General features: G+C 36.7%; 2 protein-coding genes across 2 annotated transcripts; one reads left to right on the top strand and one right to left on the bottom strand.

Moving 5' to 3' along the window:
• Nucleotides 1-370: 370 nt before the first annotated feature.
• Nucleotides 371-3840, bottom strand: bloc1s1 (biogenesis of lysosomal organelles complex-1, subunit 1). Its single transcript, XM_063472823.1, has 4 exons — nt 3645-3840; nt 3424-3496; nt 1978-2110; nt 371-1367 (listed from the first exon to the last, which is right to left on the bottom strand). The coding sequence occupies exons 1-4, from the start codon at nt 3703-3705 to the stop codon at nt 1257-1259; spliced, it is 378 nt and encodes a 125-aa protein (XP_063328893.1). The 5' UTR covers nt 3706-3840; the 3' UTR covers nt 371-1256.
• A 489-nt stretch (nt 3841-4329) lies between these two features.
• Nucleotides 4330-18865, top strand: itcha (itchy E3 ubiquitin protein ligase a). Its single transcript, XM_063473474.1, has 24 exons — nt 4330-4434; nt 5343-5389; nt 5660-5801; nt 6088-6212; nt 7342-7473; nt 7874-7922; nt 8062-8240; nt 8484-8706; nt 8799-8894; nt 9110-9284; nt 10927-10996; nt 11090-11174; nt 11791-11919; nt 12562-12634; nt 12805-12876; nt 12976-13064; nt 13205-13364; nt 13768-13901; nt 14343-14483; nt 14709-14829; nt 15000-15104; nt 15268-15364; nt 15469-15541; nt 15947-18865. Exons 2-24 carry the CDS (start codon nt 5365-5367, stop codon nt 16044-16046), a joined length of 2595 nt encoding a protein of 864 aa, XP_063329544.1. The 5' UTR covers nt 4330-4434; nt 5343-5364; the 3' UTR covers nt 16047-18865.
• Nucleotides 18866-20610: the final 1745 nt, after the last annotated feature.

Raw genomic sequence — 20610 nt, 5'->3', positions numbered from 1 at the left:
TCTATAAATCTCTTAGGGATTTTCACATTTGTAACAGGTACACTGAAGCCATTATGAAAAAAAAACAAAAACAATTCTTGATCCTGAAGTAATTTTCAAAAGAAGGAAACTGCCCACTTGTAACCCTCACAGCCTTTAACTCTCACTTGTTCTCCAGTTGTGTTGTAAAGATTTAATCTGTGCTTACCCAACACTGACATCTGCTGTGCATATGAACCTCCTGACAACGTATCTCCTTAAAAAGCAGCCTACAGGCTTTTCTTTCTTAAATGAGGTATTTTATACAAATATTCACATTTCCTTGTTCCCAATTTCTTTATATGTAACAACTGTTCAATTAACACATTTTTTCATAAGAAGAAAACACAAGTGAAGATTTTTAAACTTTATTAAAATATTTTTCCATCATTAACAACATCTGAAATTATGTGGTCTAAAACAGACAGTACAGGCCTCACTCTATATAGACATGTAACACCTACACCATCATTCAGGTATCAGGCACAGAAAAGAAAGCCATAAAACAAAATGCTTTTTTTGGATATACTAAATAAAGGTAACCGGTGTTTATTATGTCTGTTGTTTCTTCAACCTATTGCAAAGGGGTGAACTGAATCTTTACAACAATGTTACTTAACTTTTTCCCCTTTTATTCAACAAATCAGGCAATGTAGTGAACCAATTTGTCTGACTCGGCCCCCACCTCTATCGCCTACTGTCACTCACCACATGGAGTGACAGGATCCCTGCAGGGCTGTGTTCTTAGCCCCCTACTGTATGTATGCCCTGTGCACACGACTGTGTCCTGAGGAAGAATAACCTGGACTCATCAGGTACACAAGGACCACAAGGCTATGCAAAGGGTAATTAACACTGCCCCAAAAATGATTCCTCTTCCACCCCTGGAGGCCATTGCCAGATTCTCCTGTTTCAGAAAAAGTAGGGCCACAGGTGACACAGGTGAGCCCCCCCCCTTGTACATGAACTATTCTATTCTAAATATTTATAGTATTTATAGTTAATATTTAAGCACCTCCAACACTGCTGCTAACACAACAACATAATTTCTGCACATGTGCATTTAATTGTTAAAACAGCAGAATTCTGATTCTTAGAGGGGAGTGCAGACAAGCAAAGAAACTGCTGACAAAGGCAAAACACATATTCGCTGATAGGGGTCAACTCAAGTAGATTTAAATATTATTCCAGTGTATTCAGTTTCACTTGCAAATGTCCAACACGTACACGTTCATGGTTTATGAGCAAGCAGACTGAAGCTGACCCTTGTGTACATACTCCAGCGCTGTTGCTATTGTCCTCATGTCCATCTCAATACTGCGTGCCCAGTTTTCTACATCTCCAATTTCCTGTTTAAATGAGAGCATGAAAAAATTAGCATTCACAACCTTGTTAATGTACAAATATAACCCACTATCAGCCCTCTTTAATTCACAAAATGTGTTTTTTGGATTATTTTTCAAAAGGGGAAAAGTGTGTTGAGCTCAGATTAAGTCCCTAATTAAAATGTGTTTGTACAAGCAATTCCTTGGTGATGTCACAAATAATTCCGAAGCCAATCATGATCCAGTTTGTATTTTACACAAGTGTGATGTGGTGACCTGGAACTGCCAGTGCACAACAGAGAGAGCAGATCTTTGGAAGATGCATAAACAGTTTTGTTTTATGTACTGCTGACGTTATTTAACACAAGGTTACAATAGTACTTTATTTGCTCCAGCGTCTAGCGTTACAGTTTTAATGTGTTTTACTCCTCACACTTGCACAAAGAACTGCAGCTAGAAGTTAGCCTGCTGGCACACTTAAGGGGATGTCTTTTAGGAAATTTTTGGATAAAATTATACCCTTGAAAAAATGCTGATGTTTGCTTCAAAATCATTTTGCAACATGACTGTGTTCAAGACTGATATGGTAGATTTGCAGATGATGAGAGACGACAGGCATTTCCTTTTAACCTACCTTTAATGCTTGATTGAAACCCTCCACCATACTGATCCACTGAGCAGTTTGTTTGGAGAACTGGCTTGCCTGCACTTGGAGAGTCTTAACCTCATGGTCAAGCTTTCGCTGGTTTACATATGCCTGTGCAACTCTAAATTGAAACAGAACAAAATAATGAGGTTTAGGGCATTATAATACATATAGCCGCTACAATTTCAATACACTGAAACCATACACTGTTACTCAATATAGTAAAAATCTCTCTTTGTCCCAGAAGGATTTTGGTCTGGTGGCTAATCTTTTTCATGCAGGAGCAGCACAACAATAATGGTCTTTGCATCCCACTCTGAGTCTCTTAAGCTGATTGTCCTGGTTTCATCACATCTTTCACAATACATTGTTAATAATTTTAGCATACTGTTTTTGGCTGCGTTAAATATTAGGCGATGTCCATCCTGTTAAGAATAAACTGTTTGATTTATTTGGTCCGAAGAAGGTGTTAGTAATGTGAAAGCCTGGAGAAACAGTATGACTAAAATCTGATGTGTGTGACAGCCTTGTGTCAGCCTGGCACTGACATACCATATACGAAGTAATCAGTCGAAAAATTATTATTAATTAGTGGGATACAAATAATAAATAATTACTAGCTATTAACATCACACTAAAATCAAGATACTTTTAACATTGTTTACACGTGACTTTAAATAAGCACAAAAATATTTAATGTAACATATTCTCTAAGTTTATTGTCATTTTACATTAAATATCTTTAGATTTTGAATACTGGTTGTAGACAACACAACATGTGGAAAGTTAATATTGGGCTCAGGGATTTTTCACAACTTGCTTACTTTTCATTGATTAAACTTGCAATGTAAAAAAGAAAATCAATAATTACTGGTGCTGAAACAAGTACAGCTTTTAGAGCAACACTTAAAAGTAAATAATACAATTGGTGCAGGACACAGATGTCCAATATTCTAGAGAGATTGAGTGAAATAAACGTTTCTGTGGGACCTCCAAAAGTTGATTCTGTTCATCTGGACGTAGCGTTTTCAGGGGGAGAAACGTTTCGTCACTCATCCAAGTGACGAAACGTGGATGAGTTTTGGACCCGATCCTTAGGGTGGACCAGTTTTTGGCACAGCGTGTTTTGGCCTAAGCGAAAACCTGTAGTGATTCCGTATGTTTCAGGACTATCGAGACACATTTTTGCTAAACACCGTGTCTCCTGTGGCTTTTAAACCCCAAAACACGCTGTGCCAAAAACTGGTCCACCCCAAGGATCGGGAGATTTACTTACCTGGATGATTGAGCATGCATGCTGTGGGACATACTCGTCTCTGGGGACCAAAGGATCAGCAGATCCTGTTTTCAATCCTTAACTACTACCAAACCAAAATGAACAGCAAGAAATAAGCAAAAAAAAAAAAAAAAAAAAAAATGGAATCACCGTCATACCCAACGTTGAGGTGGTCTACCAGGGCTTCTGTCAAACAAGTGGCTGCAGCAATTGCTTCACGTCTGCGTTTCTCTGTGAGAAAAAAAACGACATTAATACAATCAATCAACACCGGACGGTAGCTCTTTGTGATACTGGGACATCCCAAGTCAAAGAGAGCTTTGTTTTTAGCAATGGTTAGCACTGGCGGCTATCACTATCGATTTTTGTTATCACACACCCTGCAGCTCCTTCCGCTCATTTTGCTTCGCCTGGTGCTCCTTCAATAGACGAGATAACATCGTGCTTCAGCAGACGTTATATCAATGGCGAAAGTGACTGCTCATAGAACAAATAACATATCATTTACCACACCGCGACGTTTCTTGCTGACTGCTAACAATTACAGCCGTGTCACGGGACCAAAAAGACGGATGTCACACGTGGGCGTGTCCACGCATTGGCCATCGAGTAAATGTATGAATAATTTCATAAATAAAACCATATTTTTTAGTATGTACTGCCAAAACATAAATGTATCTTGTATCTTGTTAAATTATACGATTGTTTTATCTTTTTATCGCGATGTCAGCAGCTTCAACATCCCTTCAAAATAAAAGCTTGCCTATAGGCTACATCTACTAATACTGCAGACAGAAATCAAATGACAAAACTACTCTAGTCCAGACATAATAGCAGCAAGCTGGGGGACAAAAATACCAAGACAAATATAGTCTGGTGCATCGTGCTGTTTTATTTTTGTCTTTTTTTTTTGATTGTGTATAACGTTATAATAAAAATTAAAACGGTCTGACGCCTAATGTTGCTTATAACTTATATAGATAATCAGATTATATAGATAATAAGCCTTTTCCCCCAATGCTTTATTATGAAAAACTTGTACCGGAAAACCTGGACTTGTTCAAGCTAGCGGATCACTGGTCTGAGCTGATGTTGTTATCTTACCTGTCATCATTCAGACATAGCTGAAACTAAAGTTTTTGTCACTCTTTATCTTCTTCTTTCATCAGGTATGGTCACTTAGAGTTCTTCCAGGGAACAGGTTTGAGTTTTCTTCCTCTAAATAGTCGAAGGAGTGAAAGTGGTGTTAGCATTTCGAGCGTGGGTTTAATGCATGGTTAGCTAAAGCCTTGTTTAGGATATCGGTGTGCAAAGTTCCAGGTTTTTGAACTTGTCCGCCTTTGTTACAGTTATCAAACGGTTTACAAGCTGGCTAGTGATGGTGATGTGACAGATTAAACGGAAACTCTACTACAATCTAGTGTTTAACGCTGTCTTAATAACTAATCTTCTGTTGGCTAACATTACTGCTAACCTGTGAGAAAATTCTGTTAGGCTTCATTTGCAGATATCAGCGAACAGGTCAAAACCAGCCTAATGCGCAACGAGATCAGATATCAGTTTACTGACTGATATCCTCCCTCTCCTTTCCTTTCTGTTTATATATATAAAACCTCACAAACTAATAAGCAGAAATCATTTTACTCCATACAACCTCAGTTTCTCAGTACCAATATATCAAACCTCAACAATGAACAATATGTATGCCAATACAATTTTTTTTTTATACTGACCAACCATTATTTAGTTCAGGCTCTGTTTTGATTACTAAAATTGACTGTAGCACACATAGCAATGCGGTTTGCTGATTTACACTTGGTAAAGCTCTACCAGATGAGTGACAGATTTGGACAGCAGTTATGAATGATTTCCCTGGGCCTGTATGCTGTTATCTTTGAGTCAACAAAAAATGATCCCAGATACCAGAATCTGTCTCAAGTATCTCTTTGTTTTATTTAGATTGCTTCCTCAAGGCTTACTCACTGTTGACTATAAATCAGGTTATATTTTTCACTCTTTAAGTATTAAGTTATATGTGATAACATTGATTGGAGGTTCAATTGTTGTTGCCACTTAGGCTCTAATGTTATGGATGAACCATGAAGGCCCAGTTGCAAGTTACTGGTAAGTTATTGTTTTTGCCAAATTTGTATGCTCATCATTTAACAAAAACCAGTAGAGGACTGTGATAAATTCTTAACTGTGTTTTTTATTATTATTAATATACTTAACATCTGTCATGGAAACCTAGATTTTGATGAATCCCTTGATCTTAAAAAATACATTAAAGCTGGATATAAATAAACTGACTGCTGTTGAGCTCAGGATGCATGGGGCTACAGGAAGTGGTTTTAAAATCTTGGTTTTCCATGACTAGAATTTTTATTTTTCCAGTGCTTTCAGCTAAGCTGAAGGAAAACAAAAAGACCTGGTTTGGTCCAAGTCCATATGTTGAAATAGCAGTGGATGGCCAGTCAAAGAGGACTGAGAAATGCAACAACACGCACAGCCCTAAATGGAAGCAGGCTCTCACAGTGTGAGTACAACTGTTGCGAAAATTTGTTTAGGTCCATATTTTAGCAGAATGTTTCAATTGTAGACAGTAAATGTAATGTAAGATATAATGGAGGATTAAAATCATCATAGAGTTATTAATTGGATTTCCTCTGTACTTGGAGGCGGGAAAAACAAAACAAAAAGTATCAATGCTTGATGAGTTTCAAACAAAAGCTAAGAAGCTGTACAGATTACCTTAATTATTTCTCTGCTGTTGTATCGTATTGGTTGGTGCTGTATGCTGAAAATTTCTCACCTTTCTACAGAATTGTGATGCCGTTCAGCAAACTGATATTTCGTGTTTGGAGCCATCAGACACTCAAGTCAGACATTCTGTTGGGTCTAGCTACATTGGAAATCAGCAAGACCCTTAAGGCCAATGACATGAAATGTAAGTTCATTTTCCTAAGTGGCGATTTTTTTTTTCCACTATTGGCATGATATGGTAAATGGACTGGAAGTTATGTAGCACTTTTCTACTTTATTTGAGCACTCAAAACACTTTCATTCACATGTTTATACAGGCACTTTTTTCTATCCCTAGTGCTTTTGTCTCACTCATTATAACACGCTGATGAGTGCAACACATCGTTCAGTACTTTGCCTAAGGATAAATTGAAATGCAGACTGGAGGAATTGAACAACTGACCTTCTCATCAATAGGAGCTGTACCTCCTGAGCTACAGCCATGCATGAGACAGTTGTGAAAATGTTGTAGCACAAGGATACTTGAGAGTTTGTTTATGCTGCTATTTTCTATATTAACCTTGGATACGGAAAGATGTTCTGAGGAAATGAGTATACAGCTAATATTTCTAGGTTCTTGGAGTTGAGCTGCACAAAATCGTAAATTGTATAAAGACAAAGCTGTTACTACATGACTTCATGATTTCATGATAATAACAAATTAGATCACTTTTGAAATCACTTTCTGACTTCATTTTCTTTGTCTATGTCTCACAATTGCATGTTATATTTGGTAATTGATGCACATTCTGTAGATGCTGTACACTGCATCACCTATACATATGAGCTTTTCTGTGTTTCAAGTAACTAAATACAATGCCTCCTCAGACCTGGTCAGTGTGCATAGCATACACAAAACATGTGACATTACAGTCTGGTCTACATTCTGTGTAAGAGCTACTTGTCTGTGATTTTTAAAGCACTGAATGAGATTCTTGTTGCACATGGTTCTTGAGGCATTCCATGTGACTGGAGTTTTTCAGCTCTGCTGTTTTCACACTGTCACAGTTTGGGCTAAAAAAGGAAACGCTGCTTTAAAAATCAGGTGATTAATAACAATCAGAGACCCCTTAGGAAATTGTTCTTCAGTATTTGTTTATTTTAGTAATAAATGTTACTAGGAGAACAATGTGCTTGTAGGAGCAGTTTTTAATTAAACCAGGACATCGTTAATAATTGCTTTTATTCTTTTGTGTTATGGTAACGTATGTGTTCTCTTGTCTTGCAATTACAGTGCCTGCTTAAAACTTGACATGTATTCTGTCCCCCTTAAGTATGTGAGGTCGTGCAGACACTGCAGCTGTGCTCTGACAGAGACCCCCAGGATCTTGTAGGTGACTTGTCAGTCTGTCTGGATGGCATGCAGGTAGACCCAGAAACCTTTGGCTTGGCAGAGAGAGAACAAGGTGAGAGACCACGCTCACACAAACCCAGTATACTATGTGGGCCACATTTGCAATTTTAGAACATGAACACTCATCATCTGTAATTTGAAAATGAATAGAATTGCAGAATAAATTTAGCTTGTTACCATGTCGGTCATTATTAATGACTTTGATAGCAATGAGGTAACAAGGTGGAAACTGCTGCCAGGTTGTAAATGCTTATCAGTGTTCTTTTTGTGCCCTGACAAGACCTTGGCATTACTTGTAACCTTTATATCTACCTGCATTAGTGACTACATTTGCAACCAAGCATTTGAGAACTTGGAAGTTACACATACATTTTTGAATGTCACATTAAACATTTGTCTTTTACTTGATTTTTTTAAATTTTATTTTTATTTTTGTTTTTATGGCTTGCTAGCTGCTCTTCCAAATGGAAATACACGGCAAAATGGAGATACTGGTGACAGGTCTAGTAAATCTTTAATTAATGATCTTAAGATACTATTGCATTAAAATATTTGGACATTGGTTTTGTAAGATTAAATAAACATTTTAAATCTTTGGTCTTGGAAAACTACTCAAATATTAAGTATTTTGTACTTGTAGGTCAAGCGGAGGCTCATCACCTTCAAGTGACTCGGATGAATGGGTCATTGTACCAAATGTGCATGCTGTCAATGGTACAAGTTCTCCCTCACGGTCTCCAGGGGGCTCCACTGCATCACTTCCTTCTAGACCTACTCGACCGCCCCCTCCTATGCGACAGAAACCAGCAGCTTCACCATGTAGGAAAACTATAAGACATCAAAGATTAAATGGCTTACATATATATCACATGAGTGATTTCAATCTCCCTCATGTCTAATATACCATTATTCTTTTATATACTAGCTAAAGCACTGAATACTGACTTCAGTCAGTATTAAAGTCACTACACTTTTGAAAACAAATACACCTTTGAAAATAGAAAGGACATTTTTTTTCACAGACTTAAAGGTTCCCTACTGTTGTTCTTGCTCATTTCATAGCCTCTTCTAGCAGTTCTTCTCCTAGTGAACTCAGCGAAGGCCCAGCTTCCGATGGTTCCTCTCAGGCATCAGCTAGTGGGTGTTCAGATCAGCAGAATGAATCAAGTGCAAGAGCGGCAACATCAAGTTCCTCACAGACAGCAAGTGTTCCTAAACAAGGGGCCAGTGCCTCAGCAACAATTCCCAGGGTGGCTCCCATAAACAATGGCCCCTTGCCACCTGGGTAAAGAGCAATGCTTTCTGCATTTTGTTTTATAGGCCCCTCATTTAAGCTTATTTTCAATCTGTTTATTATAATTTGTATTTCTTCTGCAGGTGGGAACAAAGAGTTGACCAGAATGGACGAGTATACTATGTGGATCACATTGAGAAAAGAACAACCTGGGATAGGCCTGAGTCTTTGCCTTCAGGGTACCAAACAGCTTGATTTTTTTTTTATACTACAGATATATTAATGTAGTTTGAACATTGTGTATTCAGTGCCATATAATTATCTATGTCACATTGTTTATAATCACTTTTACTATGTGTTTATCTGTTCTCTGTGGGGGGTTTTAATATCTAGAAAGAAATCCTTGGCAAAATAAACAACTTTTTTTTTTTTTTTTTGCTCTCCTTTTATGCAGATGGGAGCGCAGAGTGGATCCAATGGGTAGAGTTTACTATGTTGACCACATAACCCGAACTACTACATGGCAAAGACCCACACAGGAGTCAGTGCGTAACTACGAGGAATGGCAGCACCAGCGTAGCCAGCTCCAGGGAGCCATGCAGCAATTTAACCAGAGATTCATATATGGGGTGAGAGCAGTCACTGAATGTAGGGCTGTGCGATATGACCAAAATCTCATATCCCGATATAAGTCATCTATCGTCCCGATAACGATATAAATCACAAAAATTTAACATTTTCTGTAAATTCTGTGAATCTCGGGCAGCTCGACTTGCGTGAAGTGTTTCCAGCTGGGCGTCGTGTACCTGGAGTCCAGTGTTTTAACCGATGCATGAAACTATACATTTTTAGACATAAGTTGTAACGGCCGCCGTTTTCTTTGTGAGTATTTATTACACAGCGTGCTGCTGGGGAAAAGCCTGTTCTAACGTTTGAGTCTAAGGTTTATTTTTTAGCACCTGACGGCTCTTTTTTGCTTCTCATCCGTAAATACTCTGCATACTCTTTCACGTGATTCAGTTTATTTTGAAAAGTCTCAACAGGATCTTGAGCTTTATTGTGAAAGGTTTATGTGGAAAATAAACAAGCGGACACGCGTTGGTTTTATAATAATAATGATAATGCATTTATATAGCGCTTTTCGAGACCCTCAAAGCGCTTTACAATTCCACTATTCATTCACTCTCATATTCACACATTGGTGGAGGCAAGCTATAGTTGTAGCCACAGCTACCCTGGGGCAGACTGACAGAAGCGGGGCTGCCATATTGTGCCATCGGCCCCTCTGGCCAACACCAGTAGGCGGTAGGTGAAGTGTCTTGCCCAAGGACACAACGACCGAGACTGTCCGAGCCGGGGCTCGAACCGGCAACCTTCAGATTACAAAGCGAACTGCCAACTCCTGAGCCACGATCGCCCGTCGTTGTTGCTAACGACAACGCATAAAAACAGGCGCTTGTCCGTCCGAAGTGTGGTTGTATTAAATATAAGAGAAAGAGAGAACTTTAAGAAATTAATATAACCACTACAGTGACCATCAAAACGATGAAAAAATATTGCCGTAAACCGTTTATTTTGCAACACCACGAAACAAGCGATAGCGTAAAATGAAACGATAGATGTTTTTATATCGTCATCCGATATATATATCGTTGTATCGAACAGCGCTAACTGAATGTGCTTCAGACTACACATGAAGAACAGTTTGAAGATGTATTTCTTTTGATTTGCTTAAAGATCCCATCTACGCATGGTTTTTGATCTATAAAATTATTTGTATATGGTGTACTTTTACCACATCATACAAAAATTATACTGCACAGTCCTTCTATGTCTTAAATTCAAATTTATAAATAAAAAAATAACTTTTAAGTACTAAACACCTGCAGTCTAATGAATAAGCACTTCAATTTTCCACTTCTACTGTGTAACTTGCATATTTCATGCTGAACAATATATTGCAATAATTGTGGCTTGGAAACATTTTGGAACATCTTTCTCCTTAAAATGAAGTGACAGTGCAGACTTTGTAGTCTGATGTAGCTCTCGAGCGTGAAAAGAGCTCAAGTAAGGCTGCATGAGTTTGTAAAGTCCAGATAGCATGTTTTAAGTCTCGTGACTAAAAAGCTTTAAGCACCCGATGGAAATAAACATACAAATACTCTTAGGTCAGTTTCTTCTCTGATTTTAAGTCTAAACTGTATTTAAACAGACCATGACAAAAATAGTTTTTGCAGACTTGACATTTGTAACGTTTTCTTTCTGGCTCAGCTTCAAGACCAGATTGCAGCCACAGCCAGTAAAGAGTTTGACCCACTAGGACCTCTGCCTCACGGATGGGGTAAGTATCAGTGAGATTAAACAAATGTTTTAGCTGATGTTACTGACGTGATAAATAAATGAAATGAAATGTGTTGATTTTCTCCTTCACAAGAAAAGAGAACTGACACCAATGGTAGAGTGTATTTTGTCCATCACCCAACTCGCAGGACACAGTGGGAAGACCCAAGGACCCAAGGGTGAGTGTGTTTTGTGTTCGTGACAGTAGGGAGCGCTGATATGTCTAGAATAAAGTGACAAGTGAAAGGAATGTCACTTTGTTTTTGGCAGGCCCAAATTTCTGAGTGACACATTTTAGGTCCGTGTTTCAGCCATCAATTTGATGTAGAAGGTTAATCCTTTCCAATGCAGGACTCCCTGAAAGACTGTCCTAACCTCTTAGGAGCTTGGAGTTTGGAACAGGTCAACAGTGGCACAGCAATTGCATGCAGATGATCTGGCAACTGTGAACCTGGATTAAATGTGTAGAACATAATGACTGGATTCTGACATCTTTGACAGATTTGGAATTGGATAGTTCGTTCAGAAAGTCTTTGCTATTGACCACTAACTGCTCTTAAGTTTATGGTTTATGAATACACAAAGGGAAGGGTTTCTGTCTAAATGTTTTTTTTGTAACCAGCTAATCACAGTTAAGTAGTACGGAGGAAACCCTGCTTTTAAGGATGAGTTTTTAAATCTTTGATTCCATTTATTATTTTTTATTCATTTAACTTAAAATATACATTTTATGTTTCTTTTAAAAGGATTTCTTTTAATGGTTGCATTTCTCTGTGCTTACGTAACTTTATCCAGGCTGCTGAATGACAAGCCTCTGCCTGAGGGTTGGGAGATGAGGTTCACTGTGGATGGTATTCCCTACTTTGTAGATCACAATAGGCGAACAACAACCTACATTGACCCTCGCACAGGGAAATCCTCACTGTAAGTTTTGGTATCTTGTGCTAGCAACTGTACTTTTAAGCAGTAGCTTGAACACGAGGGGGATCAGATTCATTTAATGGAGATAGACACAACTGCACTTTAAAAGCTTCTGTAGCCTGTGAATCAAAAAAGTCTTTGGTTGTTTTTATATATAATTATAACTGAGGTCGTTCTCAACATAAGCAAACAACTCGGGAGTTTGACTGAGACCTACTCCAAATGGTCTCTGTTCTGTTGTTCTGGTCCATACCTGGGTGTGTTGCAGTGCTTACATTTGCATGAGCAAGCGTCATGAAAGGGAGGGGGGAAATGAACAGAGTTCAATTTAAATGGGACAGGTGTGAAACACAAGTCTCATTAATATTACAAAATGTGTATATGTTTGTTTATCTAACTCTTTCCACACTAAATTGCAAATGTCGAGAATATTGATTAGTGCACACCTGAATATATTTAAATCAGTGATTGGTGTAAAATCAAATGAGCCTTATAATCTCAAGTGATCATGACCACAAAGCCTGGGTGTTGCTAAAGAAAACAAACAGGATGCTCAGAATGTCCAGAGATGAATATAAGCACTTGTTATCAAAATGTATTTTGATACTTTTATTTGACAATAATTTAGTGTGGTCTTTTTCGTAGTGAGAATGGGCCACAGATAACTTATGTCAGGGACTTCAAAGCCAAAGTGCAATACTTCAGATTCTGGTGTCAGGTACGTGCTTTCAGCATGTCATACTGTTTTACTACATATGCTGTTATGTTCTTCTTGTTTTTAATACTGAGCATTACAGAAATGCAAAGTAAAGTGTAAATGATTTTGCTAGTGGACAGAGTTTTTAAAATCAATTATTTACATTGTTTACATGTTTTGTTTCCTCTTAGCAACTGTCGATGCCTCAGCACATTAAAATTACAGTTTCACGCAAGACTTTGTTTGAGGATTCATTTCAACAGGTAATTGTTTTAATTGGTTGTACTGTCTTCTCACCACATTTCTATATTTAATAACATTGTCTTTTCAGTGCTTGAGATGTGTAATTAATTCATTCTTAGATCATGAGTTTCCACCCACAAGATCTTAGGCGTAGACTTTGGATAATTTTCCCTGGCGAGGAAGGCTTGGACTATGGAGGTGTGGCCAGGTAATCTCAAAGTAAAAGCTGCACCACCCTGTTGCTAAAATAACAACACAAACAGTAAAAACTCATGATTTTGTCATTAAAATCTAGTTTAAAAAGAACTACCCCACTCAACCAGTTTGACCACTTGTGCTTATTTTCAGGGAATGGTTCTTCTTGCTGTCTCATGAGGTGCTGAATCCAATGTACTGTTTGTTTGAGTATGCTGGCAAGGACAACTACTGTCTTCAGATCAACCCTGCCTCTTACATCAACCCTGATCACCTTAAGTACTTCAAGTTCATTGGGCGATTTATTGCCATGGTATGTGCACCATCTCTCAGTTGTTACTAATAAGTTTAAATCATTAGTTTTGAAACTAAATGTATGTGCATGATTAATCTGGTCTGCCATTGCTATATCCTGCCATATTATTATGCCATACTATATTATTACATTGTGTAACACATTAATTACTTTATGTGAATCATGCAATATTTTATGCTATTGTCTTTTATTGCAATTTAATCACAATGATTAGATCTCAAATCTAATCATTGAATTAAATTTCAAAAGAGAAATATACCTAATAGATGTGCCTTACAGAACAATATGTTTGACTTTCTCCCGTAAAATTAAAAATCTCAAATATGAGATAAATGTCTTCTGTTTATCTGTTGTTTTGTTTAGTTTGCTTTCGAAACATTTCCATTTTATGTCTCTCCAGGCCTTGTTCCATGGCAAATTTATCGACACAGGTTTCTCGCTGCCCTTTTACAAACGTATTCTGAACAAACCTCTGGGTCTGAAAGACCTGGAGTCCATAGATCCAGAATTCTATAATTCACTCATCTGGATCAAGTAAGTTTCTGATGTACATGTGATAATTGAGTTAGACTTGTGGTGGATGGTGTAAATGACGAGGACTTCGATGTATGTAACATTGAGATTTGTTGGGTTGTTATAAGTGGACCAAAATTTGTGGATATATACATAGACTTTGGGCTGCTTTAAAAAAATTATTTTCATTTCCTAAATATGTTTGCATATTGTTAGATACTAGGTTTGCAGATTGTTAAATACTAGGTTTTGATAACCTATGCACACAAATGAAGAGTTTGAGAGGACAAATTGGGCCATGTGCATTATTTGAGTAAATGATTTATGCTCCTGTAATTTGTCACTCACTGTGGAAATGTATTGGACTCTATAGTGAACTTTAGAGCAGACATAATAGCTAACTTCTTTTTTTTTTTTAAACATCGTCAGTAATGACAGTAACTGTCATTGTCTTGCTTGTAGGGACAATAATATAGAGGAGTGCGGTCTGGAGATGTTCTTCTCCGTTGACAAGGAGATACTTGGGGAGGTCACCACACATGAGCTTAAACCAGATGGAGGGAACATTCTAGTAACTGAAGAAAATAAAGAGGAATACATCAGGTACAACTTCTTACCTACCGTCCATATTCATTTGCTACTTTTACATGCTCCATAACATAACATGATAAACAAGCGTAACATTTAAATACACTGAATTCGGACATGTCATGTTTAAACAAAATAATTCTGTTTTCCTTGAAAACATTCATTTTTAAGCAGCACTTGACATCTCTAAAGTGTGTTAATATTAATTTATTAATATTTCATTATGTCATCTCTATGCAGGTTAGTGGCAGAGTGGAGGCTATCCAGAGGTGTGGAGGAGCAGACACAGGCTTTCTTTGAGGGCTTCAATGAAGTTCTTCCACAGCAATACCTTCAGTACTTCGATGCTAGAGAATTAGAGGTACTGAAGTCAATAGATGATTCTCTATAACCTTTACAAGTGTTTGAGGTAGCACTGGTCCTTTGAATACTACAGGGATTCTGTAACAGTATGGATTTAAAAAATAAGAGAAAATAAATACTAACATGAATGTTGGGCTTATTTATAAAATGTCCCCTTCTTGTCTGTAGGTGATGCTGTGCGGTATGCAGGAGATAGACTTGGTGGACTGGCAGAGAAACACAATCTATAGACATTATGCCCGAACTAGCAAGCAGATAATGTGGTTCTGGCAGGTTGGTAATTAAAAAAAATATGTTATTGAATCAGCTGCAGCTGATTAATTCAGTGTGAATATTTCTTTTTCCAACTGAAAAACAACAAATGGAAAATTAGTATCACTGTAATGTACAGATATCAGCCTGATACTGGTGTTAATACAAAACTGTCTGTTAACAGTTTGTGAAGGAGATGGACAATGAAAAAAGGATGAGACTTCTGCAGTTTGTCACAGGAACCTGTCGTCTTCCCGTGGGCGGCTTCGCTGATCTAATGGGTATTAACAGTGAACAGACACATGACATTTGTACAGTAGTATAAAGCAGTATGTGATATCAAAATCATATTTAATCTCTTTATCCTTATTTTTGATTAATATAGGAAGCAATGGTCCACAGAAGTTTTGCATTGAGAAAGTTGGAAAGGAAAACTGGCTTCCACGAAGCCACACATGGTAAGACCAGTAATTCTACATTTGTACAGGTTTCTTCAGTTCATGTGTTAAACCTCGTGTCTTATCCGGCTTAATGTGGGATTAAACTTTCATGACCAAACCCTATTAGTCATTTCTGATTCAACCGTTGCAAGCGTTCCTTTATTTTTAGCCTAAGATGTCGGTGTTTGTTGTTATATAATGCTATGTCAGAATACATTGTTGCTTGTTAAGTGTTTATTTAGCAGATGTCTTCGCTGTGCGCAGTACCGTGGGACATTACTGCAGCTGAACAAATGTTATCATTTATAACTGCAAACACAACACACTTGTCATTATTATGAATGACCTAGAAAGAAAATGTTAACTTAATACTAATAGAGCACTTCTGGCCACCCTCTGTTTCTGTCTTCTTGTTTTATGTAGCTTTAATCGTCTGGACCTCCCTCCTTATAAGAGCTACGAACAGTTGAAGGAGAAACTCATGTTTGCCATAGAGGAAACAGAAGGATTCGGGCAGGAGTAAAACTACAAGTGCAAATGTGTAGGATGGTGGTGATGGTGGTGGACTTGGAGGAGCCATATCCATTTCAGACAAGAGCACTTTCCAGCAGATTGTCTTTGTAGTCAGAAGCTGCTTATGATCTGGTGGAAGAACTTATTATTACTTACTTATTGTTTGTCACAATTGCATATTCATAAAGAAAAAGCTGTATTGTTAAAAATTAGTTTGCTTCAAACGAGACCTTAAAAATCCTCTTAACCTGGTTTCACCTCTTTCCTGTAGTAAGAGGTGATCAGTTCATTCCTAATCCACTGTCAGGCGATGGAGGCGGGGCCTTTCTTGCATTGTCATGTTTGCACTTGTATGAAGACCGACTGCAGTTTCTACATCTACTTGTGTGAATATGCAGTAGCAACTTATGAGACACTTTGTGGTTCTATGCATGAGAATGAAGAACCATATTTGTGCATTTTGTCTTAAAGGATGGAAGTTGACATGTTAAAAACAACATCAGAGGTTCACACATGGCTTCGAATCTTTCCTTTTTTATGAATGAAATGGATTTACAAACCCCCCCCCCCCCCCCAAATCGCTGACTGACAGACTGTAAAGACTCCCGTAGCACTTATACAGTTTCTTTAACACTTTTTGCAAATCATAATGATAACTTTATCTTATTTTGACAGGTTTGTTTCTTAAAATTTTAATGAGTTAAAATGCTGAGTACCTTTGCACATTGTTGTGTGAGCAGTAAGATGCTTTGATTGTTCTTAAAAGATGTGGTATTTTTATGTGCAATCGTTTTGTAGAAAACATTTTTCCAGATAAGAGTCAAAGCTGTTTGATCATTTTTATAACACTTTGATAAGGTTTACCATTTAGTGTTGATTTAAATTTCAATATGAAGTTGATGACATATTTGGTGAAATTAATGTGGTTGTGATTTGAGAAAAGATTACCTTCCAATACTGTGCTGTATGAAATCAGATTTAAGTGTGGACGCTCAGCGCTTTTGTCAGTCAGGGAACATGACGGGCTTTTCTTGATAGTTAACTTGTTACCGATGACGTGGAATGTCAATGAACGATTTCCATGAGATGGTAACCGATCTCTGCTAATTGCCCAGAGCAAAGTATAACGTGCTGACGCTGGGTTTCTGAGGGCGCTACCTTTTTTTTCTCCCACAAAATAGATAAAATGTGGCACATTTAGAAGGAAACAAAGAGGTTTTTAAAAAATTGTATATTTTTGTGTGTGTGTGTGTGTTGATGTTATGATACCACAATACAACAAAAAGGATTAATGACTATTCTGATTATTAACAAATTTATCTGTGGCTAAGGCAGTTTATGTAAATATACTCCAAAGTTTAATCAAAAGAAAAGTGACTTATTCTAGCAATAGAACTTCTCAAGTTGCTGTCAAGATGTGAAATAAGATCTGAATTATGATAGCAAGTGCCCCTAGTTTTATAGGGCGTATGGCTTTCAGATTTGTACAGTTGTATTGTATTTCATGACTTTTCAAAATGTTGTCTGCTGACAGATATAGTTTATTTTAGGTAAAGTATCACTTAAATAAAATCTTTGGAACCAGTCTAACAAATGAGTTAAATTAATTAAAGAACCCTTAACAGAGGTAATCAATTCCGAACAGTCCCCCCAAAGTAATTACACACGTGATATCAATGGTCAGTACTAAGAGTTTATTTGTTTTACTTGTGGTAAGGTATAGAAATTAAAACAAAGGAGGCAACTGCTCTGTTCTGCTAAAAAGAAAAGAAAACATAAGAAAAAAATATATTTTGTATTTAAAACAAATTTAACTTGCTGAGGAATTATGATATTCATATTCATGTTTTAATAATTTTGTTGCCATTATAAAAAGACTTCACTTTTTTTTTCCCCTTTTACTTAGAATGTAGTTATACAAGTGAATGACATCAGAAACAAAGACGTAGCCAGTGAAAGTAAGCACATTTTAAAAGATTATTAGGTCAGTAGGTCTTAATAAATTTTTATAAACAGGATTGAATAAACAGACCCAAAATCTATATTATGATTTCTTTTTTTAATTTATTTAATTTTCTTCTCACTGTCCAGCCCTCAAGCTGTGGTAGTGTGTATGTTGGCAGCATGGTGTAAATTACCTGCAGTAATTCCAGTGTGTGGCCCAGAAAATGATTTTATACATGTTGTCTTTAAGATACAGATTGAAATGTAAACAGACAAAATACTGTCATTTTTAATATTTGTGTGTGAACCATGTGGCTGTTTTTCATTTCATGTCGTCAGCACTGCAGGTAGGAAAAAAAAAAAACTTGTCTGATGTAAGTGATCCCTCGTTGCCCTGATGAGTACATTCATTCAGGCCACACCTCCACCGCCACATACCAATGGCTCATTTAATTGTGTAGGATGTTTCACTTGACTTCACCTCTATTCCCTTACTGGTTGTACACCCATACACTTGCAGTGTAACTACTCCTGTGCAGATTAATGTAAAAAAAAAAAAATGCATAAAACGTTTTTGTTTTTTGTTTTTTTTTAAGTATGTTGACTGTTGAATATTTAACAGGTAACAATATTACAGCACATTGACACTCGGAGTGGTTGAATTAACCACTTCTGTGTTTAACCACCACTGTGGTCCAGGTCATGGGGCAGATAAATATATTTAAAAAATATGCAAAATGGTGTTTGACTTGTTCTGATGCACAGTCATTCGAGTAGTAGACTAACACTTTTTATACACAAGTGGAAGTTTGTGGATAAATATTAGGAAGATGAGTTTCTTGTATCAATGGATTTAGTAGATTAAAAAAAGAGCAATAAAGCAATTAAAACACTGAAAGTGTGATGGGTATTTTGTACACGTACACTACAATAACTTACAACACACAACTCATTAATTTTGTAAGTATATTTCTTCCGAGTCTAATTGAATAATTGGGTTTTTTTTATGTTGTCTTCCACTTGAATTGATCTCTTCATGTAGCTGGCCCTTTGCGAGCTGAAATTCCCCAAACAAATCTATCTCTGTCTCCAACAGTTTTGTCAGAGTGCTGTCTTCATTTGCTTTTAGCAAAGTGACCTAAATTATGTAAGAACTCCTGTCTTTTAAAAACACACACAGAAGATACATGAAAGAAAACGAGAACTCTCTTTGTTACAAAACTACATATGCTGGGTATGTTGATGGGTGTTGACACAGAGAATGTACCAGAATACACCAGATGGTATGTAAGATGGCTCTTGGCAACATCATTTAACAGGATGATGCTTACTCCATTATGTAACAGCTGAAACAGTGAGTGAACTACCAAGTTCTAGCACTGTTTCACTATGCTGTTTGTACTTTTGAAAATGTTGTGTTGCTTTCTTTTAACTATATGTTGTAGAATAGAATAGAATTTGAATTCAACTTTATTGTCATTGCACATGTCACAAGTACAAGGCAACGAAATGCAGTTTGCATCCATCCAGAAAGTGCTTTAGCAATAGATATATTACAAAATATATATTAGCAATAATATAGATATATTACAAAAATGGGTCTATTATAGAGAGGGTACAAAACATGGGTCTATTATGGGTATGTTACAATGTACACGGTATGAAGCTATGTTATGAATATGTTATAACTATAAGTATGTACAGGCTGTAGTGAGTGTACAGGCTATGAACAGGATATAAATATGAAAACTATACAGAAATATGAACTATACAAGTTATAAACAGTTGTAAACAGTTGTAGAACTATAATTGTATAATTGTATTGTACAGAATGATTTTCTAGACAGCATTTATAGTGTGGATGTAGGATGTAAGTATTACTTGAAACCGTGGTTAAAAGGGTGATGCCTTTCAAAAAACATAAGAATCACAAAATATACAATGGAGAGCACAAAAATAACAATTAGAATTCATTGCATAATTTTACATTAGTACTTGTATGAAGCATCCACTCTTACATTATGTAATATGCAATAATTAAATGACTAACACAGTTTCCTCAAAGTTTCATATTTAGTTGTTTTGTTTAATAGACAGAACAAATTCTACTAAAATAAGAAATGAGCATGTTTTTAAAATAGGTTTTCTTCCACCCCAAAGAATAACGTTAATAGTACTCACCATACCACTGTATATGCATGTCATAAGCCATTACTTAACATTGTGACTCAGAAACTGCTGTCTGCTAATTGTTCTGTTACATAATATTAATTATTGTTTATTTAAAACCTGACTTTTATATTATAAGCATATGGTACTTTTTATTTCTACTTGAGTTATCTACTATAAGTTATTAATAGTTATCAAGGTGACACGTCTAAAGATAAGAACAAGAAATACCTCTAAACAAATTATGGCCTCTCTTTGTTGTTATTTTCACATCCTAAAATTTGTAACCTTTCTTGCAGGATAAAGTCAAAAACTGGTCTTTGGTCTTAGGCTTGAAGGTTGACATAAAAATACTTCAGTTTTCATATGAGATATTCACATTTGCATTATGTAATAAGCAGAAGATGAATAACTAGTGCAGTAATGTATCAAAAATTAGGCATTTAATTTACAGTCAGCAA

This window comes from Pelmatolapia mariae, linkage group LG5 (genome assembly GCF_036321145.2).
Source record: "Pelmatolapia mariae isolate MD_Pm_ZW linkage group LG5, Pm_UMD_F_2, whole genome shotgun sequence".
NCBI lineage: Eukaryota > Metazoa > Chordata > Actinopteri > Cichliformes > Cichlidae > Pelmatolapia > Pelmatolapia mariae.
Note: the sequence above shows the minus strand (reverse complement) of the source record. Positions and strands in the feature narration are given on the sequence as shown.

Bases quoted from the DNA above. Each gene is read 5' to 3' on its own strand.
- itcha (XM_063473474.1), top strand. From the start codon at position 5,365: ATGAAGGCCCAGTTGCAAGTTACTG. The intron at 6,213-7,341 runs GTAAGTTCATTT...GTCCCCCTTAAG, and splicing joins TAAGGCCAATGACATGAAAT to TATGTGAGGTCGTGCAGACA. The intron at 15,365-15,468 runs GTATTAACAGTG...TGATTAATATAG, and splicing joins CGGCTTCGCTGATCTAATGG to GAAGCAATGGTCCACAGAAG.
- bloc1s1 (XM_063472823.1), bottom strand. From the start codon at position 3,705: ATGTTATCTCGTCTATTGAAGGAGCACCAGGCGAAGCAAAATGAGCGG. The intron at 3,497-3,644 runs GTGTGTGATAAC...TTTTTCTCACAG, and splicing joins TGAGCGGAAGGAGCTGCAGG to AGAAACGCAGACGTGAAGCA. The intron at 2,111-3,423 runs GTATGACGGTGA...GTTTCAATTTAG, and splicing joins GTAGACCACCTCAACGTTGG to AGTTGCACAGGCATATGTAA.